Here is a 26,211-nt window from a genome sequence, read left to right as displayed (position 1 = left end):
GCACATCCAAACAGATCAGATGGGCACAGCCAGGTGGGGGCCCCCATCTGCTGGTTCCTGCATACTTCCAGGAACTACGATCCAAAATCTGGAGACAGTCTGCAGAAAATACAGAAAATATTCAATTTAGTCGAAGTAGTTTAGGTTAACTATCATGGATCTCATTATCTCCACCATTGCTGATATTTCTGAGTGCCTGCTTGGAACGTGGATGCTCTTAAGAGATTTTCTTACTGATGATTTCATTTTCCCATTGTTCTTTACTTTTTCATTAACATTCCATCTATAAACAGCCCAAGCCACAATGGCTGACTTAGTGTATTAGCGAATTATCCCCAAATGCCTGTGTTTACTTGTTTAACCTCTCAACGAAGCCAAAATCCATTAGCATTTCAAAAAAATCTTGTAAATAATGGTGCTGTAGCATGCTAACATTTTCCAGACTATTATGGAACTCTTCCACTCATGTATAAGGAATGAGAACCATAGGAATGCTTACTGCATGGGGCCCTTATCTGAACAATTCCAACGACAGGTGCTCGGGACTCTCATGGGCTACTTTGCAGACATTTTCATCTCCGTCTTTGAGTCCTTAAGAGCATAAAATAAAATACAAAGAGCCTTACATGTGAATCTTTTGGAATTTCTTTGTTTTTTAACATTAGCCCTTAGAAATTTACTGGAAATTTTGGCAATTTGTATTTCATGTAAACTTTTCAATGAAAAAAATACAAAACTTCTCTAAGAACAATTTAAACATTCACATACCACTGCCCAAAATGAACAAATGCTAGCATTTTGTCATATTTACTTTAGATTTTTTTTAAAGATTTTATTTATTTATTTACCAGAGAGAGAGGGAGAGAGAACACGGAAGTACAAGCAGGGGGAGTGGCAGGCAGAGGGAGAAGCAGGCTCCGATGCGGGACTCGATCCCAGGACCCTGGGATCATGACCTGAGCCGAAGGCAGATGCTTAACCGACTGAGCCACCCAGGTGTCCCTAGATTTTTTTTTTAAAGAAACAAACCGTTACAGATCAACTTGAGATCCCACTTAATATTGCTGTGTAAGAAATTACACTAAAACCTAGTGACTTATGACGACCGTTGTCTTGGCGTCACAGGTTCTGTGGGTCAGGGATTCAGAGCAGGCCCAACAGGGAATACTCGTCTCTGCTCCATTGTGCACGGCCTCAGATAGGAGGGCTCATGGACTGAGATGATCCCATGGCCAGCGGCAGGAACTGTCTGGCAGGTGGCACTCCTGTCAGCTGGGATGTCACCCGGGCCTGTCTGCACCTGACCTCTCCATGCAGCTTAGGCTTCCTGCTTGAGGCTTCCTGCAGCCTCAGACCTCTCACGTGGCAGCTCACAGTGCCTTGCATGTTCCAGCTCACGAGGCAGAAAGAAGCTGCATCTCTGCTCGTGACCTACCTGTGGAAGTCACACGGCCTCACTTCTGCTGCATTCTGTTGGTTCCAGGAGGGTCCCAAGCCCGGTCTGGATTCCAGGGAAGGAGAGTTAGATTCTGCCTCCTGATGGCAGCATGGCAGGGTTGTGGGGTGGGAACTCTGGTTCAGCAATCCTTAGGTAGGCTGCAAGTCCCCAGGGGCATCCCCTGTTGGGGTGGGTTTCTGGTCCATTTGTAATAATTGTCCAACATAAGTGGGCATCCACGTGAACTTCTTCTTGTCGTATCTCTGTCTTTCTAAAAACGAATCACTGAGAGCCGTGGATAGCCAATGTAGAGCCAGGCGTTGTTAGTGCTCTTACGTGACTATTTATCAAGCTAGGGCAGGGGGAACATGGCATTAATCAGGTCATATATACATCTGACTGAATTACACTATACTCTCTACTTCCCCACACTCTCTAACCATTAGTAAAAGTATTCATATCTTACTTAGTGTAAGTATTTTACAGTGTTTACATGACATTCACATTTATCTCTTCAGTTGAGGCCTCATGAAAACAAACATAATTAGAATCTTAAGGCTTATGTTTGAAACAAAATAATGGAGGATAAAGTGCTTTGGGAACTATAGAGAGCGATGAAGACGTCCCTTGCTATTCCGTCTCGAGGTCACGCTTTCTGGAGAGTGAGTTCTATGCTCCGGTCCAGCCCGACGCTTGCCCTCCTGTATCTCCCTGCTGGCCTCACCTGCTTCGCTCCCACCTCATCTCTGTGTGTCCAGATACAACCAGCTCTTCAGGGCCTGGCTCAAATGCTCCCTCCTCCAAATCGCCTCTGCTGACATGTGTGTCCCAGCTGGAACTCATCTCTGCGCTGTGCTTACGCAGCATTCTGTGGGCCTCTTATGGCATTAAACACATTCCACTTTGTATCCTCCTTCACATACAACATCACTGATGCTGCACTGGAAGCTTCTGGTAAACCAGAGCCCAGCGGTAATCCCCTGTCAGCGCACAGCAACATGCATCACGGCCAGGAGCCGTCGGTAGACGTCTTTTGAATGAATGAGTGAAAGAATGAATGAACGAACCCTCTTTATGCCATGCTTAGCTCCCTTGTACCTGTATCTCAGGCTTGGACCACACGAGGTCTGGGAGTACTCTAACTGTGGCAGTATCTGGTGGACAGAGGAATCTTCCCTGGCTTACCCTGGATCACACAGCTCTAGTGAGAAGAGGCTGGCTTTTCTGACCCTGGCCTTTTCCACAACTCACGCCTTCCTGGCAACAGGGCGCTCATATCTGGGGGCTCTGCTTTCCACTTTGGAGCAGATGTGGATTGGGAAAGGCCACAAAAAAGAAAAAAAACTTGGCAGCAGGGAGGTCATTTAGACTTTCTCTAGGATGGGTGTCAACCTCTGGTTTAAGCACTAAGTTATTAAAGTAAATGAATGTGTGTTTTGTCTCCTTGCACTTGTCAGCCCTGCAGGGCATAGCCCCTCTGCGGCATCTCCGCATCCCAGGTACAGCCAAAGTGTAGACCCAGGGTGGGTGCCGAGTGGCTAGCTTTGGAAGTCCGACACCTACCGCTTTTCCAAGTGGGTAGGTGCAAGCACCACAGGAAAGACCTTCAACCTTGGTGGCGGCGTCTCTTTCCAGGAATGTATCAGACCAAATCTGAACCAGATCTGGCTCACAGACAGCCAGATCTACCTCAGTGCCCAAAACTAGCATGACTGCCTCGCTAAGTTTCAACATAATAATTACAGCCGTAGCAATGGTCTATTTTCTTGTTTCTTGAGCCAAGAAAAAGATATAAACAGCCAAGGTTACACTCTACTCTAGAACCTTCTCTCCTTTTCAAAACAAACATAATTTTAAGACCAAGATGCATAACTCTTGTAGTCAAGGGCTTGCACCTTGGTTCTAAGAGCAATATATACGAAGCGGCTAGAGCACAATTTGAAGACAATGAGAAACCAGACTAGTATGATACCAACTTTTTTTTTTTCATTATACCAGTTGCAGAAAATTTTAGAGCAACTATGAGGCAATATTCAATTGGCAAAAATATGATGGCAGTAGCTCACTTACTAAAAAGAGATAATTTAATGAAGTCAGTGTAATTATTAATGCTTATTTATTTAAAGGAAAATGACAAGAGTTTTAAAAACTCCCCCAAACAAGAGAATTTGGGGTATTTGCTGCAGTATACATTGATCCAAGTAAAAGCAGTTTAAGAAGGATCTGTGGCACCTGCTTAAATGAAGAATGTATATTTCAGCAATTTTTAAAAACTGCATTTCTTTGTATAAGGCTGCAGGAGCAGGGGGATGGCTATAGGTTGGGGTGTACTCGGGCATGAAGTGGTGGATTTGATAATCAGCCTACTGATGAGTATGAAACTGCTAACTTGCTCCCTGATCTCTAATCTCAGTTTCCTCGGCTGTAAAATGATGATAATAATCATGTCTAGCTCACAGGGTTGCTGGAGGGCTTCAAGGTGGCAGTGTGTACAAGCTAGCCGAAGGCCTGGAGGGCTTCAAGGTGGCAGTGTGTACAAGCTAGCCGAAGGCCTGGAGGGCTCCAAGGTGGCAGTGTGTACAAGCTAGCCGAAGGCCTGGAGGGCTCCAAGGTGGCAGTGTGTACAAGCTAGYCGAAGGCCTGGCACGCCGTGAATGGTAGGTGTCGATGGCCATCAGTTTCAGCCCCTGGATTCCAGATGTGAAGCTGCCCCGGTACATAGTCAGGTATCATCTGTGTCCTTATTCCCTGGCCCCTGGATATGAGGAATCACGGGTCCAGATCATTGATGCTGCTCTGTAGTTTCATCTTGCTTACTTGGTTATTGTGTGTTTGGAGGCTCTCCTCAGTGACTCCTCCGTTAAGGGGCCTTAAAACAGGGTCTTTGTGAACTCCATCTATATTTTTGGTTTCAATAACTCCAAGTACTCCTAATGAAAACAATTTGTTTTAAAAATGAATTAAGAAGGGGCGCCTGGGTGGCTCAGTTGGTTAAGCGACTGCCTTCAGCTCAGGTCATGATCCCAGAGTCCCGGGATCGAGTCCCACATCGGGCTCCCTGCTCAGCGAGGAGCCTGCTTCTCCCTCTGACCCTCCCCCCCCATGTACTCTCTCTCTCTCTCATTCTCGCTCTCTCAAATAAATAAATAAATAAATCTTTAAAAAAAAATGAATTAAGAAGGAAATATTTTCTTTTTTTTTTTTTTTAAAGATTTTTGTTTATTTATTTGAAAGAGACTGAGGAGGGGGGAGGGGTAGAGGCAGAGGGAGAAGCAGACTCCCCACTGAGCTGGGAGCCCAATGCGGGACTCGATTCCAGGACCCTGGGATCATGACCTGAGCCAAAGGCAGACCCTTAACCAACTGAGCCACCCAGGCATTTCAAGAAGGAAATATTTTCAATTCAGGGCCTTGTACCACTAAACATAATGTTGTCTTAGGTCCTGTGACATACTAGCATGGCTATCCTGAAGGAATCAGGGTCAAAGAGCATCCCAGGCCCGGAGAGGGAGCTGGGACGCCTTTCATACCTTCCTTCTAACCCACTCAACGCCTGGGCAAGGACAGTGCAGGGCATCCTCAGGATTTGGGGACAGACACTGTTGGGCACGGAGGGTGCGTGTGAGCTAGAACACTATTCGGCTAGATAGATAACCAAGTTGGGTCTGCACCTCAGGTCAAATAATTCTAAACTTTACAGTCACAACAAGGAAATGTTGGCAGAGCTGGGCTCTCCAGTAGGAGTTCAGTCAATGATCCCATTGTCCCAGGACTTCCCCAGAGCTCTCTACCAAAATTCCTGGCCAAAACTCTCCCAAGATTAAGCATTTCTCAAATCTCTTTCCTGATTCCAAGCAATTGGAAATGTTATAAAAATAAATCTGTTGTCAAGTCCCATTTATTCTTGCTTTCAAATACAAACCACCAAGAGAACAAAAAACAAAGTAGAAGTGAACACAAGACACAGAACGAGGCAGAGGCCATCCACACAGGATGCTGAGAAGCTCAGGTTTGGCTCAAAGAGTTCTGTTTGTTTGAATCGGTTTTAACCTTGTGGGAATTTGCCGACTTAACACTGACAACAGCTTTTGCTTTTCTCGTTGGTTTATTTAATGCTGTGTTTCTCCTCGAAAACTTTTCGTGGTCGGTTTGTTTCTCTCCTAGTCAAATAGCAATTATTTTAAGGGTGTGACTAACCTGGTGTTTCTGTCCTGATGCTCACTCCATGTGCACAGAATCAGAAACTATCCGAATAGGAAAGCTTGGACCTTCAAGACTATCTGTTCAGTGTCTCTAATGGGAGGTGTGAACAAAATGAAGGCCTAGATGATTCTAGAATGGGGTGTCAAAGTCAGAAAAGTGGTAATAGGATATTCACAACAAAATCCAGTGATTTTTAGAAGTTTAAGAAAGACACGTGTTAAACTGGGAAAACATCAGAGATTTAAAATCTGTGAGCTACTTTTCACATTCGATTTTTATGTGGCACTGTTGCTGTGTTTCATCAGCATGGCTGACTATGTCATAAGAGTGTGTTCTTAGAAAACACAGGCTTTTGCAGACTTTAAAAGGTGTATATATTACTCCATGTTCAGACTAGATTATGAAAATCTTTGGCAACCGTGGTTTCCAAGTGGAGAAAACGTGGTGCCAGTGATTTTGAAACACAAACTAAAATCTAGTAAAATGTGATGGGTCTCCTTCTCCCCCCTGGAATTCCTCTGCAAGCAACATCTGATGGGCTTAATACATATTGGGAAATCTTTGACATATCAAAATGGCAGATTTCTAAAAGGGATTGGAGTCTAGCTGTGCTGGGAGAGGCCCCCGTAGTTAACAGAACCCACATCACATCCTCATATGGGAGGTGGGTAAGGGGAGTCTGTCCTTCTTTCCAAAGGACAGATAGAAAATATTATGTGTTTATGTTTCTCAAAAGGGATGGTTAAGCTCATTGTGGGATTTATCATTATCATTATCATTATTATTATTATTATTATTATTTAGTTTTCTTCTATCAGTTTCACCCAACCTGCAATCAGATGGCTTATGACATCCTTCCTGCACATTCCATTGGCTCTTACAGCCCAGAAAGCTGCCCAAATGTCACTTTTGTCTGTATTTGAGAAAATTTCCAGTAGCAAAATATTCCTTGGTTCTGTTTTCAAAATTCCAAGTAGATGTGATACAACTACTTTTGGTACCCGTAAATGCCCCAGATCTCTTGCTGCATAATAGGTTAATTTGGTACCTTCTTTTCCTGAAACCAAAGAATCATAAAAGGCAGCGAAACTTTATTATTATGATTACTTTTAAACCTTACAATGTTTCTAAAGGTAAATCCTGTGTGTTTTTTCCCCTTTAGTACTTACAGTTATCAAACAATTGGCCTATTTTTGTGCTAATCGTTGTGAGATTTCAAAGACAAGTCAACCCTCATGTATAATTGCAGTTAGAGTTTATGAGCAAGGAGCTATGACTCATGCCGTACACTTGCCATTGATTCTGAGTTGTATCTCATTATTTATTACCCGCGCTCACAAATCATATGCAGATAAATGCATCAAAAGTGTATGTGCTGGGGCGCCTGGGTGGTTCAGTCGTTAAGCGTCTGCCTTTGGCTCAGGTGATGATCCCAGGGTCCTGGGATCAAGCCCCGCATCGGGCTCCCTGCTCGGCAGGAAGCCTGCTTCTCCCTCTCCCACTCCCTGCTTGTGTTCCCTCTCTCGCTGTGTCTCTCTCTGTCAAATAAGATAAATAAAATCTTAGAAAAAAAAGGGTATGTGCTGACCATGACACCTGTTTTTGTTTTTCCCATCATCTAGCCTGGAGAGCCTTGTTTCCAAAACATGGAGTCATTTTATATATACTGATCATGTCCTTTACATGTCTTCATATCTCCTGATTATTTTAGAGGACTATTCTCAGGGAAGAGTTACAAAATCAGTTCCAGGAAGAACATGTGGTAACTTTCACTAACACTGGGGCTAATCTAGACAGATCCTATATTTATTTTTTAAAAAAAAACAGGGGTTGAAAAACCTTGGGCGGGGGGGGAAATGGATTTCTATGGAAGATCATGCATATTTTATTTTAGGGGGTTAATGTTAAGAGTTTTACTGAAGAATCCATATAACTTAGCAAGTTGCTTTACATATTTTTTTAAAAAAACTTGTTTTGTAATAAGTTGGGATATGGGAATATATTTTATTTTCTCTAGCTTTTATTTTATTGTAAGAATTTTTATTTTATTAGAATTTTATTTGTAAGAATAAATTGTAAGAATATAGTGTAAGAATTTTATTTTAGAATTTTATTGTAAGAATATAGTATATAATACATTTTATTGTAAGAATTTTATTGTAAGAATATAGTATATAATACATAAACATACAAAATAGATGTTAAATGACTGTTTATGTTATTGGTAGAGTTTCCAGTCAACAGTAATAGGCTGTTAGTAGTTCATTCTGGGGGGAGTCAAATGAACATGAATTTTTAACTGCACAGGGGATTGTGTCCCAAACCCCTGTGTTGTTAGGGGTCAACCGGACATTCAGATGCTAGGATTCATGCTTTTCATGGGGAAGCTCACTCACTTAATTTCTAGCTGGTCCCCCAGTTTGAGGCTCTGGTCTCTTACATCCTTAGCCAATAGGGTTTTTGCTTTCTCTCACCCAAACTATACGGAGGTTGGCGAATGCACTCAATTAATAAATGAAAAAGTGAATCTGGATTTTTATTTTCTTTTTCTAAGGTGAATTAAATTGGATAAAATTGGGATTTATCATACTTCGGCCCTAATAACATAATACCTACATGATAATATTGAATTTTCCACATTTAAAGGCCACAGGAAATGAGCTTTCAGACTATAAAATAATTGTAAAATGAGTATTTTCTTTCATAAGAAGACTAGATAGCTCCTACTGATAGAAATATGTCCTTCACAATTTTTGATTTTAAAAATTGTCTCCATCCCACTGGACTCATGGGAGATAGAACTGAATGAAGTTCAATGTCATTATGTGCAATGTTGGAATCGTGGAGTAAGAGATTTCTAACCACCAGAGGACCAGGCTAAAAGAGGCGGCTGTAAAATTGAGCTGTTTTCAGTGGCTCTATATCACAGGGGTGTCAGAGTTTGCAGTGTGAGCCCAGATAAGTTAACTTCCTGACAGCACAAGAGCCTACAATCTCTGGAAGAACACAAAGGATTCAGAGAGGCTGAAGTGACTATTACCTGCCAGCCTTAGGCCCTGTCCTTTGACATCTCGAGCCAGTAGGACATGCAAAGAAACAGGAAATGTAATTGTGCTGGGAGTGGTAGTGGGTGGAGAAGGGCAGTCAATAGAGACTGACTCTGGGTGGTCCTGGGCGTTGGATTTAGCAGGCAAGGACTTCAATATTATTATCAGTAACTACATTCAACCGATTATATGATGTTCAAAGAACTAAAGGAAAAGGGGTCTTAATGAACGAGTTGATAATCTCAACAGAGAAATGGAAACTATTTTTAAAAAGGAAATTCTAGAGCTGAAAAGTATAATAACTGAGATGAGAAGTTCACTAAATGGGCTCAGTAGCAGATTGGAGATGGCAGAAGGAAGAATAAGTGATTTTGAAGGTGGATCAATAGAGATGACCCAGTCCTAAGAAGAGAAAGAAAAAAGATTGAAGACAAACAGTGCCCCAGAGACCTGAAGGATATTATCAAAGTGTCCGGTACGTAAAATCCCACTTCTGCCTGAGCATTAGGCTTCAGACCAAATAGGAATGGCAAATTCCGCCATGAAAGCTCACTTACCAGAACTGGATTTGCCAGGAGAAAGAGTGGACTTGCCTTAAGCATCAGGGCTTTAGCTGTACCTTGAGAGAGGTTCTTGATTTGTGTTTCTGCATTTTTAATTATTTCTTATATTTCATGTGAAAATAAATATTATTGAGAGACTTGTTTTTCCTAAATAGGCTCCATGCCCAACGTGGGTCTTGAACTCATAATCCTGAGAACAAGAGTCACATGCTCTACCCACTGAGCCAGCCAGGTGCCCCTACTGAGAGAGTTTTAAGAAAATAATCTTCCCACCTGACCCTCACTCATCTCTAATTCTGTACTAGAAATTATCTCAAACATAATTGCCAGGAAGAGCTCGCCACTCCACCCCATATCAACTTTTGATAGATAGTTGCATCCAACTCTGGAGGTCCCTTCTCCCTTCTTCCCCTTGCCATGCTTACATTATTTCCCTCAATCAATCTCCTTCCCCACCCTTCTAATATATGACTTTACAGTCAGTATAGAATTTTTCCAAAGTGGACATAACTTTATGTTTTTCTAATAAAATACATAAAAATAGTACATACCCAATTCAAAAACAATTAAAAAAACACACACAAAAAAGTATGAAAAAAAATTACCTATCATCCAACCACACAGAATCTTTTGATTAGCTTAATGAGTGCTCTTCCCTCTGACATTTCTGTATATTTACATAAATACAGATTATTTTATGTGCACTTTATATATTTTGTTAGACAAGGAAGTTCAGAGAGACTCAAAGCATGAGAAGGTCTTGATACACCATCGCAGGCTTTGAAGGTGGAGAGGGCCACATAGAAAGGGCCTGATAGTAGACACAAGTTGCTGAGAACAACTCTTGGCCTGCAACAGCAGGAAAACGGGACCCCAATCCCACAACCACAAAGAACTGGATTTTCCCAACAGCCTGGATGAGCTTGGAAGATTCTTCCCAGAGCTTGTATGTGGGAGCCCAGCCTGGCTGATACCATACGTATGAGAGACTGAGCAGGGAACACATCCAAGCCTGCCCAGACCTCTGACCTACAGAGCTATGAGATAATGCATGGGCGTTGACCTAAGCTGCTAGGTTTGTAGTAATTAGTCACACAGCAACTGAAGACTAATGCACTGAGCAAAACTAATACAGTGCCTGTGCATTCTTTCAAGAAGCCTGTAACAATATCCCTCGGCTTCCCTGAAGGTGGCCAACAGTCGACGTTAGAGTGTCCAATTTGAAAAATTACTAATGTAAATAGTGTGTTAGATTCTGTGTTTCTCCAACTTGAATGTGTAGAAGAATCCCCTGGAGGACTAGGTCAAACACAGATTTTGGGGCCCCACCCCAGAGTTTCTGATTCAGTGGGTCTAAGGTAGACCCCAAGAATCTGCATTTCTCACCAGTTTCCAGATGATGCTGTTGCTGCTGGTCCAAACACATTGAGAACCACTGTGTTAATTCAGTTAATGTTATGAAAAGAATGATTTACCAAGATGCTGTATATTTCTAAAGCTCTACTTTAATGGCTTATTTTCTAGTAAAAAGAATATTTCTAGTAAACTGCTCAGAAAGATGCATTTCACTGTGAGCCTAATCCCCATTTAGCTGTCGCTTTATGTTATTCTTCTGAATTTAGTCATCTTTCCCTTTGAGGACTATAATCCCCCTTCTTCATTATTTTTATTTTCTTAGAAATCAGCTTTATCAGAAAATGTGGCTATGTTATTTTGGGACATAGCTTAAGAAGTCAACAGCAATTATCTGCAATAAGAATAAACACCAGTAGAATAAAGATTTACCTGATTGCAGTTATTTACTAAAGACCAAAGGTAAAAAGAAAGAATAAGTGCAGGGCCTCACTGTGTCTGAACAGTAAAGGTATGAGACCTGCATTGGAAAATATAAGAATCCAGCAAAATGGAGCTATAGGGCACTGGCTGTCAGTCATCCCAGGTCAAGAAGCAACAGGCCCCCACCCTTAGCCTCTCACAAAAGTTAACGTATTAGTCACTAGTTAGTGCATCATTTTGTTCATCTTCCCAGAACATTCATTGTCAAGTGATGTAATGAAGTATCTGAGATTGTAGACACTCACTTGGTTAAGAAGTCATGTGACTGGGTTCTATACAGTTGATCTTCAATCATGAGCCATTTTCTTTAAGTCTTGTACCAATATTGATCACCTTATACCTTTTTTTTGGAATAAGTGACTGACTGAATCAGTCAGTGAACAAACATCTATTGAGTGTCTGCAGAGTGTCAAGCAAGTAAATATCGATTCCATCATTTGATCCTGAGTTCAGTCCAACTCAGGCCATGTGGTAGCTTTGGCAAGGGAGGGCAGAGCATCTTGACTGATGGTCCCCATTGCTGTTCACAGTGTGTGTGTGTGTGGGGGGTGATTCCCCAGAAGTCAGTCTGGCAGTGCTACTACAGAGATTTGAGTGGATGCTGGGCGACAGAACAGCTAATGTGTCCTGCATGTGGGATCCAAGACACTTCTCTGTAATTCTGCTAAGGGTCTCTTCTAACCCATGGGTCTAGTAGGTCAGATACGTGTTCTTTTTGACCATTCTTGCTCCCAGTGTGGAAGGTGCTTGTACGCAGATGGTCAAAGCCTGGCTGGAGGCTCAGTTCCTAAATCATGTCCTGGTTCAGCTCAGGACCATCCTTCTAGAAAGGGGCACACCTGGTAACACCAGGTTTGTGGCCACAGGATCCTCTGGTAAGCCTGGCATCTGGGGATATACTCCTGAATCTCCAGAATTGGCTCCAACATGGAAGGCCAAGAGTCCAGAGAGTGAAGTCTAAACTAGCTGCTCCTGGATGAGACTTTGCATGGGTCTTTCCTTCTAGATGGAATTGCATTAAATCAAAGTGGCGATTACTATTTGTTTCCTCAGTAATTCAAAACTGATGACTCACCTATTAAAATGTATCATTTTGAATAGACTCCTCCACACACAGAATCATGAATTTAAAATAGAGTAGTGCTTGCTGAAAGGATCATGAGCTACTTCTTCACCATTCCTTTACCTGGGTTCCCTGAATAATAGAGCCCGGGACAAGAGCTTGCATACTAATTCTTTATCAGGACCTGCAACCCCAGGGAAAGGAGAGTGAAGGAGGAAAGAGAAGAAGCAGGGATGTAGGGAGGGCAAACCAAGGGGGTGGAACCCCACACTAGCCACAGGTCCACCGCAAACACTGCCCGGTGCTCAGCCTTCAGGCATCTCCCCTGAGGCCATGTAGACCATTGGCATCTCAGAGTAGCCACGGTAGGGTAGGACTCCTTTCTTCTCCCATTGTCCACCTCCTGTTGGTCAGTCTGAACCACGAGGCTTCAGTTCCTCCCCACGTCTGTGTTGTCAGGCCCTCTCTGCCTGGGCAGCCAGCACATTTGAGGGTCCAGGCTGGCCCCTGGGTGGGTGTACCACGTTGTAAACAGGTCTTCGTGCTGAATTCCTCAGTCCAGGCAGTGTGGTGGCTGGCCTTTCCAGTGAGAGAAGGATCCGTGCTTTCTCCAGGATGCTACACTGGGGAAGCAAGATGCACCACTGAGGGAAATGCAGCTGTGCAGATCTGGATCCAGTATGGAGTTCACCCTGAATTCCAAGGGGCTGGAACCAGGAAGGGAAAGCTGTCTTTTTTTTTTTTTCCCCCCCAATAATGCTTCATTTTATACAGAAACTTTGAAAATATCCCGATTGATACGTGTATTAGTTTCTTAGGGCTGGCATCACAAATTACTACAAACTGGGTTGTGTTAACAGCAGAAATTCATTCTTTCATCATTCTGGAGGCCATAAGTTTGAAGTCTGATATCAGAGGCCTGCTCCCTCCAAAAGCTCTAGGGGAGAATCTGCTCCTTGCCTCCTATTCTATTCTATTCTATTCTATTCTATTCTATTCTATTCTATTCTATTCTATTCTATTCTCCTCTCCTCTCCTCTATTCTATTACCTTCTGGTGTTGGTGGCTATTATGGGCTGAGATATATTCATCCCCACTCCCAATTCATATGTACCTCAGACTGTGACTGTATTTGGAGATAGAATCTTCAAGTGGAAAGCAAGCTGAAATGAAGTCATCAGGGTGGGCTCTAATCCAAATGGCCAGTGACCTTATTAGAAGAGGAGGTCAGGACATAAACACACACACAGACAGAGCCCATGCAAAGGCATGGGGAGAAGGTGGCCTACAAGTCAAGACTTGTCTACAGGTCAAGGGGAGAGGCCCGGCACCAACCCTATTGACACCTCGATCTCAGACTTTCAGCCTCCAGAATGCTGACAAAATAAATTTAAATTTCTGTTGTTTCAGCCGCAGCCTGAGGTACTTTGTCATGGTAGGCCCTCAGATGAATACACAGGTGATCCTTGGAGTGGCTTAGTGGGCACCTCCTATGCCTTCCCTTGCTGTTCTCCCCCTGTGTGTGTCTGTGTCTCTGTTTTCTCTCCTTGTAAGGACACCAGTCATGGGATTAGGGCCCACCCTGATCCAGTATAACCTCATTCTAGTTACATTTGCAAAGACCCTATTTCTAAATTAGGTCATATTCTGAAGATCTAGACAGACAAATATTAAGGAAGGACACTACTCAATCCAGTATAATATGCAAAATATGCAAAAATTAACTATCCCCAGGCAGGTATTTACATAGCTGAGAACCTCTACACCAGTGGGTTTCAGTTTCAGCTGCTCATTGGACTAGATTCTGATTGAATTGGGTCAGGAGGGGGTTAGACATTTTTTTCCCTATTATCCCAGTAATTCTAATGAGTAACCAGTGTGGAAAACCACATTTTAAAACCACCAGTAAAAAACAAAAAACAAAACAAAACAAACCACCAGTAATGTCATTTACTATTATCATTATGTCACTAATCCTAATGCAATTGGTAACATTTATCAGACATTTAATATATCTTAGGCATTGGGTAAAATACTCTATATATTTTATTTCAGTGATATCGTCAGTCCAATCCTTACCCTCATTTTATAGATGGGGACACAGAGGGTCGAAGAGGTTCAGGACACAGGGCTAGCCGTGTTAGACCACCAGATGGCTGACCCCAACACTGTGGCTTCTCTGCCCTTAGATGTGCACAAATGCAGAACCTCTCATCATCCTCTCGTCTGTAGACATCCTCAGTTATGCAGGGAAATCATAAACACTTTAAGATGAGTAACTGCATGTCTTCTCTACAAAGAAACAGAATGGTCTGAGCACCTAAGATTGGAGTGTGAGTGGTAGAGCATAAGTTAATACACAACCAGGCACTATTACTATTATAGTAAATTCAGTTTTGCATTTCTCCTAATTTCACAAGCCCAGAGAAAAAGCCATGCACTTAAAGAACATCTTTCCATTATATTTTGAGGTTTATCTGCTTAGCCATACCTGGAGGCATGGCTAATATCACCCTTGGAGGACAGCTTAAGTGAGAGCTTATATGAGCCTTTTCTCACCTATGGCGCCTCTTCGTGCCAAGTGACATGGCGTGCCGGGTGTTCTAAGCGACAATGGCAGACGTTAGGTTTCTTCTCCTGGTCTTGCTCTCATCTCCCTGGAATCTTGTTCTGTCCTGGGGTCAGGACATCTGTTCTGGGCCTTTCCATTTACAACCTTGCAGATTCTTCCTCTGTCTTCTAGAACTTTCTCCTCCCTCTGTTCTGAACTCTCTTGATGTTTCTGGTTTCCTGAGAAAGAAACTGTCCTACCCATGGGACACGCACTGCATTCCTGTTGAGTGGAATAGAGACCAGCGGTTCCTCAGCTTCAAATCAGAGCTTGACACCCCCACATGCTGCAGGCAGACCTGAACCTCGTTAGCATTCACGCTCCTGTGACTTGGGCTGCCCATCACTCTGCTCGAATACCTTTCTTGTCCCCCTTTTTTCCTTCTAAATCCAGCTCATTGTTGAAGAACCAGATTATGTCCCACCTTCTCCACAAATCTGACTGCTTTGGACCCACCAGTCATTCCTTTCTCTGAGGCCCTCCTGCATTTTATAGTCAACGCTTTTCAGTTCGGATCTCAAGTGCTCCACATTTGCTTCACATACGTTGACCTTGGCTCTCAAAGCCATGTAATAAGCTCCTCACAGAGGCAGAAACCAAGTGTGCAGATCACTGGTACTTCTCCCAGCCTCCTCTGTATAAGCACACCACTGGAAGCTTCTGTAAATGCCTGATGTTTAGTTCTTACAGCTGCAGTTTATTGTGATGGTTTGTACATATCAGAAAATCATTAGCTGTTTGATAGTAAGATGCCCATATAGGAGTGCCTGGTGGCTCAGTTGATTAAGTGTCTGACTCTTGATTTCAGCTCAGGTCATGATCTCAGGGTCGTGAGATCGAGCCCCGCATTAGGCTCCATGCTCAGCACAGAGTCTGCTTGAGATTCTCTTTCTCTCCTTCTGCCTCTGCCTGCCCTGCTCACACTCTGTCTCTCTCTCTAAAAAAAAAAAAAAAAAAAAAAAAGCCCGTATAAGTGATCAGATCATGTTAAAGAAATTTTCATTATGACTAGAATTACTAATGATATCCTTTCCCCTCGTGGAAGCCCAGCCCATATTATCTTCTTTATGATGACAATAATTTTTAACCATTATTAGGCTCTGTTACAGTGGCTTGGTGTTGATTAGCAATGGAACCTGCCCATGGAGGTCAAAGTGTAATTGGCCGATGCTAAATGTAGCCAGGGCACCCCACACCTGATGTCAAACCAAAGGCACACATGCTGATTTGATTACCAATGAAGAGTTTAATGGCCACTGGTTTCGAACTGAAAGCTGATTCGGAATTGTTCAATTGATAACTCATCCTTGGAAGATGGAAACAGAGGCACGTATGGTCATTTGACGTCAGCAGTACAAACAACTCCCACATCAGAACAAACAACTAATGAGTACTATTCCTCACAGACGTGACCGAGGTCAGATAATGTGATGTCCTCTAACCTTAGACCCTCTTACCTGACAGTTTGTTCCAGAGACATCTGTGGAAAAGCCAGCCTCTAGTCATCTGGGTCCACTCTCTGTGGCTTAAGGAGCAGTCAAGTCCCCTCCTGAGGTTCTAAGTCTTTTGCACACCTGCATTATTTTTACCTTACTTATCACCTCTGACCTTTATATGCTGGAGATGTTCTGTTGCTCTAGTCTTAAGGATGATTTAGAAATCAAAACTTTAACATGTATCTAACAGTAACTTGTCCCAGCATTTTTTATCATTGTAGCTCAAATTAACATAATGTCTATTTGGATTGTAACAACTAGGAAAAGCTGAGAAATACCCCTGGTTAGAAGCCCTTCAAAAGTATCTAATTAGGCTGGAGTTGTGCTTTCTGCAAAATGAAGCAGCGTAAATCTTCCTGCATTACATGAAGAATTACTTGAGTGTTTTATCAGATTGGCTTTGTGCTCATGCCAAGGGGAGTAATTCTCTTTGTGTAAAAGTGATTTTGAAGATTAGTAAAACAGAATGGGTACACATGGATTTATGAGTTTTTAAAAATAATTTTTAAATGTCTTTGCATGTGTACACTTAAAAAATAAAAAGGAGATATCTCACTTGTTCTTGATAAATGGCCTTAGGAGAAAGACATAAATGCTTGTGCCCTTGATTCAGACTTTGGTGAGCTTGACAAGAGGTAGGTTTTAGGTCTCTTTGGGAACTACAACAAACTTTTAGTACTTTATTTCAGGAAAAAGTCCTTAGGGGCGCCTGGATGGCTCAGTCGTTAAGCGTCTGCCTTCGGCTCAGGTCATGGTCCCGGGGTCCTGGGGTCAAGCCCCACATCGGGCTCCCTGCTCGGCGGGAAGCCTGCTTCTCCCGCTCCCGCTCCCCCTGCTTGTGTTCCCTCTCTCGCTGTCTCTCTCTCTGTCAAATAAATAAATAAAATCTTAAAAAAAAAAAAAGTCCTTACCCTATGAAGCTCATTGCCTGGTAACCTCTCTTTAAACATGAAAACAGACCCAGAGCTGTTACCCTTACCATAGCAGGCAGCAAGCTCAGAGCTGCTCAGGAAGTGCTGGGCCCAGGAGGCAGAGGTCTGCCTCCTGCATGTATGAGTAAGAGCCAAAACCAAGCCCCTGAATCCTTGTGTCTGCTGTGTTGGTCCCTGTACTGGAAACACAAGCGTGTGTGTGTGTGTGTGTGTGTGTGTGTGTATTTCCTTACATAACTTAAGTTACTTTATTTTGTACTTTTGATAGATAGCAGGCTCCCAGTCTTCAAGGCAGAAATCAGGCTAGGTATTTCAAGCAGGAAGGGATTTAGTAAAAGGATTTGGATTTGAGTTGTTCTGGAAGGGCTAGAAAAGCGCAGAGGGGAGAGATTAGGAAGGTCAGCACCTGCAGAGCGCTTGCCCTGCTCCCAGGCATTATGGAGCCTGTGGGCCAGCATCTCTGGGCCCCCATGTGGAAGGGGATGGTTAGAAACGCTGATTGACCTCTAAGCCCCCAGCCACTGTTGTCACTGCCACGATTAGAGCTGGCACTGCTGCCACATCCAGAAGCAGAATCACCACGACCTCCTTCCTGTTTTCTGATCTTGCACTTACTCTCCCCTCCCCCACTGGCAGAACCTAAATAGAACCTGCTGGCAAGGGGTTCTGGGAAATGTGGTTTCCGCACCACCAGCCCGTGGGATGCAGAACAATAGGTAGCCCAGATGGCATCATAGTACTTTAGAGAATGTTATCGCAGAACTTTAACCACTTAGATGTTTATTTTCAGTTAAAATATGAAAAAGTATTTATTTTAATATGAAATATGAAAAAATCCTTTTTGACAGTTTCTCTTAAGGTCGAGTGAAAAAGATAATTTTATTTTAAAGAATATTTTGTGGATTTAAAGACCATGGGGAGGATATTTTAATTCATACAATTCAAAAGCAGCTGAACAAATTCATTGAAAGGATAGCTCTTGCTGGGCCTTGCTATGTCATCTTTGAAAAGCTTGCCTGCATCCCTAGCTAATCCAGTTATCTGAAGTACAGCTGGAGGAGGCCAAGTCTACTCTTTGGGAATTTCTGTTTGACCCTGGCCGCTACTTTTCTGAAGCAAAATGTTTTCTCTGGCAGTTAAATTGCCTGTTTGATTTCTGAGATCTGATATACTTTTATTCTTGGTGCATTCTTTTGTTTGTTTGTTTTTATTTTAATTCCAGTGTAGTTAACATACAGTATTATTTTTTTCTCTTTCATACATTTATTTTTTTATAATTTCTTTATTATGTTATGTTAGTCACCACACAGTACATCATTAGTTTTTGATGTAGTGTTCCATACAGTATTATGTTACTGTCAGGTGTACAGTATAGTTCCATACATCACTGGTGCTCATCACAAGTGCCCTCCTTCATCCCCATCACCTTCACCCACCTCCCCTCTGGTAACCACCAGTTTGTTCTCTGTAGTTAAGAGTTTGTTTGTTTCTTGATTTGTCTCTCTCTCTCTCTTTTTGTTTTGTTTCTTAAATTCCATATATGAGTGAAATCATATGGTATTTGTCTTTCTCTGACTGACATATTTTGCTTACCATTATACTCTCTAGCTCCATCCATGTTGTTGCAAATGGCAAGATTTCATTCTCTTTTATGGCTGAATAATATTCCATTGTGTATATATGTATATACCACATCTTCTTTATTCATTCACCTATTGATGGGCACTTGGGCTGCTTCCATAGTTTGGCTATTATAAATAATGCTGCAATAAACATAGGGGTGCATATATCCTTTTGAGTTAGTGTTTTTGGACTTTTTAGGTAGATACCTTGTAGTGCAATTACTAGATCATAGAGTAGTTCTATTTTTAACTTTTTGAGGAACATCCATATTGTTTTCCACAGTGGCTACACCAGTTTGCATTCCCACCAAGAGGGTTCCTTTTTCTCCACATCCTTGCCAACACTTGTTTCTTGTATTTTTGATTTTAGCCATCCTTATAGGTGTGAGGTGATATCTCATTGTAGTTTTGATTTGCATTTCCCTGATGATGAGTGATGTTGAGCATCTTTTCATGTGTCTGTTGGTCATCTGGATGTCTTCTTTAGAGAAATGTCTGTTCATGTCTTCTCATTTTTGTAATTTGAAAAAATTTTTTAAAGATTTATTTATTTGAGAGAGAGAGAGCAGAGGGAGAGAGAGAAGCAGACTCCCCGCTGAACATGGAACCTGACACGGGCTTGATCCCACAACCCTGAGATCATGACCTGAGCCGAAGGCAGACACTTAACCAACTGATCTACCCAGGTGCCCCTCATGTCTTCTGCTCATTTTTTAAATTGGATTATTTGTTTTTGGGTTTTGAGTTTTGTAAGTTCTTTATATATTTTGGGTACTAACCCTTTATTGGATATGTCATTTGCAAATATCTTCTCCCAATCTGTAGGTTGCCTTTTAGTTTTGTTTATTGTTTCCTTTGTGGTTCAGAAGCTTTTTATTTTGCTGTAGTCCCAATAGTTTATTTTTGCTTTTATTTCCCTTGCCTCAGGAGACACATCTAGAAAAATATTGTTACAGCTGATGTCAGAGAAATTACTGCCTGTGTTTTCTTCTAGGATTTTTATGGTTTCAGGTCTCACATTTAGGTCCTTTATCCATTTTGAGTTTATTTTTGTATATGGTGTAAATAAGCCATCCAGTTTCATACTTCCGCATGTGGCTGTCCTCTAATTGCATTCTCTATATGTTTAATTCCAATGGGAAATTATTTCAGATAATTAATTGTCTGCAATTTTACTTAAAATAAAATTGTTGTGCCCTGAGAAAGCAGTACCTAAATGGATGATAAAACTCATTTAAATCACCACAGTTCCTACTACCATGTGTATATGTAAATCTTTTTTAATCTCCGTATGTCTTCCCAGCAACTCTGTGAGGTGGGCCAGCTACTCATGCTCCTGTTTTTTTCCAGCTATGTTAAGTGACAGATCATGGGTTAGGTTCCATAAATAAGTGTGATGGTTCACTTATGAATGTGTATTTATGAATGGCCTTCAAGTTGGGGTGGGCTTGCCATTTGGAGGTACACAAAGCCAATCACAGTGTGGGGAGGGCCGGGGTACTTTGAAGGGAATCCATTGTCAGGGCCTCAGCTCATGTAGGTCCAAAATGGATCTTTCTGAGAATATGCATGCAATGAGGATGCAGGTCCTTTTTCCTAATGCCCTTCTCCCACTTTGCTAAAGGAATCCTACCTCTCTCCCATCCCTCTGTGATGCACCTACCTGAGGCTTAAAAACCTGTGGGGAACCAAACAGCAGGACAGTTTGGACTATTGGTTTGGGTATTAAGAAGGTAATGAAGAAAGTAAATGACTCTAATGATTTGATTAAACAACTTTTTGTAAGTGTGGTGGTTTCCTTTTACTTCCTTGCAGTAAGATTGTAGGAGAACTTAAATGGCCTGTTGGTTAATAGAAAAGTAAAACTAATTTTGATGGTAGATTGCTATGTGAGTCTCAGCATGTAACTGAGAAGGAGCCAGAAGAATTGAATGATGTTGCTCTAACACAACTCTCTCCATTCTCATTAATTTACTTATACAAACAAGTTTTCCTGGCACATAAACTTTTAAAAATGAAAAAAGGGAGCAGAATTGATGTTTAGCCTTAACTGGTTCTGGTAATAAACAATCTTCCTCCACAGATTACATGAACCAGCTGGAAAACCCCAGGCTTTCTTAGCATTCTTCTAGAAATACAGAGGTGCATTTCCAACAAAATGTTATTCTGTGTAATAAATCTTCTTCAAAATTCATCATATTTTCTGTTTTCATCCGTTGTGGTCTACTAACTGTAATTATAACTCAATGGGAAAGAATGTGAATCTTTAGAGACATTGTCACAGGAAAAAATTTTTTAATTAAATGTCAATTTATATAGATAATTTTTACACACAGAACTATTTATTTACCTCACCATTAATGCAATACACATTAAGGCAAAACACAATAAAACATTTTCTACTTATAATATTAGGATGTAAGTATGTGGGAACAAAAATAAGAATTCAAAGAGAAAAAAAGATTGACTTCAGATTGAGACTATTGAAGAGCTTGTTTTTACTGGGTGATGGTAGGTGGCCAATGGCTCCAGTATTTAGACTATTGGATACAGTGAATTACATCTTTGGCAGTTATTGAAACTGACAAAACATTTATGCATCAATATAAAATATGCATGTGATACATTTAAAAATTTTAAGGAGTGGGTTTGGGCAAAAATGTTTAATGATCGCTGATTTGGACAGAAGACCAGGTGTCTTGAGGATAAGCAGGGTCATATGTCTCCCATGTATTTGCTTTGTTTCCCCAGTTTGACCTCGTGTGTGTCAATGCTTGGATGCTGGACCTCACACAAGCCGTCCTAAACCTGGGCTTCTTGGCTGGAGCCTTCACCTTGGGCTATGCAGCAGACAGGTAGGCACGGAGGTGACAGCGGCTGACAGCACTAAAATATGATGCATACGTGTGGAGATGAAAATGATGTTAGCCATTAGAAAACAATTTTTGCTAAACTTGGAAAAAATCTTAATCTCTCTACTTGCGACATTCATGCTTATTTGGTTGGACTAATTCTCTCCTTGCTCACCTCCATCTCCTTACTCCTTGAACTGCACAAATGGATGGGGCTGCTCCCAGTGGGTCTGCAAGCATCTCAGTGGAAACGCAAACACCAGAAATGCAGTAACTTCATCGTGGGGCCGATGGATGGCTGGCTGAACACAGCAGAGGCGATTCCATGTTCTTCTGTAACTCACTGGTTGTGGTCTGATTAATTTAGTCAGAGTCAGCTCCTTCCAAATATGTTTCATTTAATTTTTTTAAGAAATCCTTGTATTTTATTCTCTAAGTTAAAAATTCTGCAGAAAAGAGTTTTTTCCGAAGACTGTTAAAAGAACTTTATCATTTAACATTCATAAATATACCAGTTAATGGCAGACGTGGTGAGTGTGTATATTGAGGATAGTCATGCTTTCTATTCAAATATTCCTGTTTGAACCATTATTGATGTTGGTTATTGTATTCATGTTGAACTATTCCTTTATTCCAATTCTAACTATGAAAATATGTGCAGTAATTTAATTATTCTTTCTATACCCCTTAGGACAGGAGTAGAAAAGCTTTGGCCATTGGCCGTGTCTGGCTGAACATCACTCTGGTCACTCTAGCCCAGCCTGGGTGGGTCCTTGTGACCATGCTCATGGTGCACAGTGCTGAGCGTACCTCTTGGAGAACTGCCCAATGCCATTAATTAGCTAATTGTAGACGATAAAATGCCCCAAATGCTTTCACCAATAGATGGTCTGCGTTTGACCAGACCAGGACTTCAAAGTGGGTAGAACCCTTGGTTTCTTTTTCTGCTCCTTCATCTGTCTCTTAGTTCTCTCTTGCAGTCCCCTGACACCCTCTTCTGCGTATGACTTTCTCCTTAATCCTTGTGTCTGATGCTCTTTCCCTGTCTTTTATCCATGTCTTTGTCTGTGGTTTCTTCTTATAGCCCTTCCCATGCATCTTTCTTTTCTTAATCTCCCCACACATCACTAGGGGAGAACCCTAGCTGGCTACAACTCGCAATGGAGTCACGTCTTTTCAACACGTATTTCTGATTTAAACATTAGGTTTTGCTGCTTCTGCATGTTTCTCTCTCACAATCAGTAAACATATCTCCAAATAAAAGTAACTCAACTAAAGGAGGGGGCTCTTTCTACCTGTGTTCTAGCAAGGGACTGAGTGGCTATCCTCAGAGATGACTCAACGCTTTGGAGAGGAAGACAGAGCCGTGAATGAGTCTGCCTCACCGCAGGGCCAGCCATCTGTCGGCTCTTCTCCTTTGCATCATTGAAGGAAAGGACAAGAAACAGTGTAATAGGCCACCTATCTATGAGAGGACAGTGTAGGAAGAACAGGCAGTGAATTTCAAAACCTCGATAAACCAGGACTACTTCTGTCTCCACTCCGCTGACGGGAGCAAGATGCTGCATATGTGAATTTGGTGGGAATTTCTACGGGAAAATGTTTTTGAATCAAATCTCTGAAAGGTCATGGATGACAGATTTCCACCAGCCAATAATTTGGCACACCTATACCGAACCACTTAACATCAGAATCCCAGAATATGGCACACAATAACGTGTGCCCTTTGCCTACCCTTCTAATCATAGTTATGTAAATGGTGAGGATAAAATGCAGAACTTAAGAACAGCTCACACTGGTTGTGAACTTCATAGTTTGTAAGGATCTTTCACATCAGCTTCTCATTTGAGCCTCTACAACCTCACCATAGAAAGGGAGGGGGGAGAAAACAACCCACAAGCAAACAAACAAAATCTGAGTCTTGGATTGCTGAAGACATGGACCCAAGGTCGCACGGCTGGCTGATGGTTGAGCCAAAACTGAAGCCTGGGGCCTTTTCCCTTCCCCCTTCCCACTCCACTCACAAAAATGCTATAAAGTGTCCAAGCTGTGCCACCAGGGAGACAAGACGTGATAGAGAGCGTTATCTTTTTGGAAACTGCAATCCCAAAGAATGTATTCTGTGCTTTACATTTTGTCATGTCATTTCAGAGGCACATGTTCTTATTTGCCCTGGTTTTGCTATAAAACAAAATGTAGAATTTTCAACAATCCTGTACCTGGTAGTAATGCAGTCTTAAAAACAAAATTTCTATACTTAAACCTCTTTTAACAATACTTCTAATGATAGTCTTTCTCATTGTGTCGAAGGAAACGTTGAAGGTGACTTCTTCCTCTCTCTTTCTCAAAAAGGTACGGCAGACTAGTCATTTATCTAATATCCTGTTTCGGTGTCGGCGTCACCGGTGTCGTGGTGGCATTTGCACCCAATTTCCCTGTGTTTGTGGTCTTCCGCTTCCTACAAGGTGTGTTTGGAAAGGGGACATGGATGACCTGCTACGTAATTGGTAAGACATTGCTACGCCTCCGTGTCTCTGACAGCCAGGGACAGGTGGCTGGGCGGTGCCGGCCAGTCAGCCCTCCTGGGGCTCCTATGCGGAGGCTTGGCGGCTGCCACAGTAATGATCTCTGCAAATAGGAAGGTGCGGGGGTGAGATTCTGACTCTTGGGAAACTAAAACGCCACCTTGCCAAATATGGACTATCACAAAGTACTTGGGTGAACCACTTTCTAGCACAGCCATACCACTAGCACGTAATATTGCTTTGCTTTATCAGAGATTAATTTTTATAAAAATTTCAGCAGTTCTTGAAACATTTTTAACGCATTTTCTGTGTATATCTGTGATAGGGTTTGAGATGACATCCCTGTGTTCTCAAATATTATTTCTTAATTCTATTCCTTTTGTTCAAGTGGAGAACTTTTTACCGTGGAGGAGATCTGACCTAAAAATGAGAAGCTCATTTGTGAACCTTTGCTCTCTTCCGTAACTAGAAAGTTTGACCTTCTGGGTATGAAAGAAAGAAAACTTTCCTGTTGTTCTTTGTTCATTTTACTGGGAGAAGTCCTGGCTGCTACTTTGGTTCTGTCTCTAGTGATATCCAGAACCAGCTACCTACTCTAAGAGTCACAGTGGATTTGTGAGCAGGGAGATGCAAAAGCTCCTTTTCGATTATTGCTCCAGATCGTTAAGCTTCTAGTCCCTTCCATTACTGCTACACAATCTCTCCCCAAGCAGTGCCCACTTTGGGGACACTTTGAAGATCTTTTTATGGGCGGGGAAGGAGAGAGTACTGGGAGGTTGCCTGTCGCTGGCTGGGGCAGAAGGGATAATTTTGGAATATGAAGCGTTTTTAAGGAGATCTGAGTCTAGGTGAATTTTCAAAGTTGTGATCTTAGGGCACAACTAAGATAGCATATCGGAATAGAATTAATGACAAATAGAAATGGATGAGTTGGGGGGGTGGAGGGGGGAAGGATGCCAGCGGTAAAATTCTCCATGTGATTTTTAAAGAAATATCACATAAATGGAAAGTCCAACACCGTGGAGAGAATTATCACTTGATAGAAACCATGTGGTGATCTTGAAAAAATTATTTGTAGAATTATAATGCTCATAAATAATCTCCTAAAGAGACTATAATATGTACATCTTTAGAAATACCGTGATAGAAATCTAGCCAATTTATTCTAGTTCTGTGTTGATAAAATAGTCATCATTTAAGCTTTCCTAAAACCAACACATATGTTCTTTGTATACCCAGAAGAGTGCTGGGCTAGGTGTGTGGGATGAGCGTGGTACGTGCTTGCCAATTAACTGGCAGAGAAGAGAGTGAGCAGAAAGCATGGCTCCAGCATGTATGGAAGACTTGGTACCTTTAAGAGTTCTGTAGCATTCTAGCAATGCCGATGGATATGACAGATGTAACATCTCTGTTTGTTTATTTTGGAACTGATCTCGACCTTCCCTAACCTCTGTGTTTGTTTTCCTTCAGTAACGGAAATAGTAGGTTCAAAGCAAAGGAGAATTGTGGGAATAGTGGTCCAAATGTTCTTCACCCTTGGAATCATAATTCTCCCTGGAATTGCCTACTTTATCCCAAATTGGCAAGGGATCCAGCTAGCCATAACGCTGCCCAGCTTTCTCTTCCTCCTTTATTACTGGTAAAGTGGTTTTGGTCATATTGAATTTATTCTTATTCCACAGAAATGTAGAATCTGCACTTCTAAACCACCATAAAAATGAAAGCAACTAAGGAGATTTCCTAACATCTCCAGAGTGACTATGGGCTTTGAGTATTTCTAGAGAATTTGAGAATTTATAGAGATTATTGTTAGACTAATAGTTGTTATTAACATAAATTAATAAAGTACCCAAACAGAAAATCTAAATAGAGTATTAATTATGTTTTGTTATTTTGTAATATCTTCATGAACACTAGAAGGCAACAAACCATATCTGCCAATATTTCAACATGCAAATTAAATGCAATGAAATAGATTTGCTTCTCTGTGTGTTCTATTAAGCAAATTAATATTATTTAGGAA

General features: G+C 41.7%; 1 protein-coding gene across 1 annotated transcript in view; it reads left to right on the top strand.

Annotated features, from left to right (window-relative positions):
* The window catches only part of SLC22A3 (solute carrier family 22 member 3), an 85,542-nt gene that overhangs the window by 20,248 nt on the left and 39,083 nt on the right, over positions 1-26,211 (top strand). Inside the window, exons 2-4 of the mRNA XM_032408279.1 lie at positions 21,563-21,666; positions 24,016-24,170; positions 25,659-25,827. Coding sequence (XP_032264170.1) covers positions 21,563-21,666; positions 24,016-24,170; positions 25,659-25,827 — 428 coding nt within the window. The remainder of the gene's footprint in view (positions 1-21,562; positions 21,667-24,015; positions 24,171-25,658; positions 25,828-26,211) is intronic.

Source organism: Phoca vitulina, unplaced genomic scaffold (assembly GCF_004348235.1).
Source record: "Phoca vitulina isolate PV1807 unplaced genomic scaffold, GSC_HSeal_1.0 scaffold9, whole genome shotgun sequence".
Lineage (NCBI taxonomy): Eukaryota > Metazoa > Chordata > Mammalia > Carnivora > Phocidae > Phoca > Phoca vitulina.
This window is presented reverse-complemented; position numbering and strand designations above follow the sequence as displayed.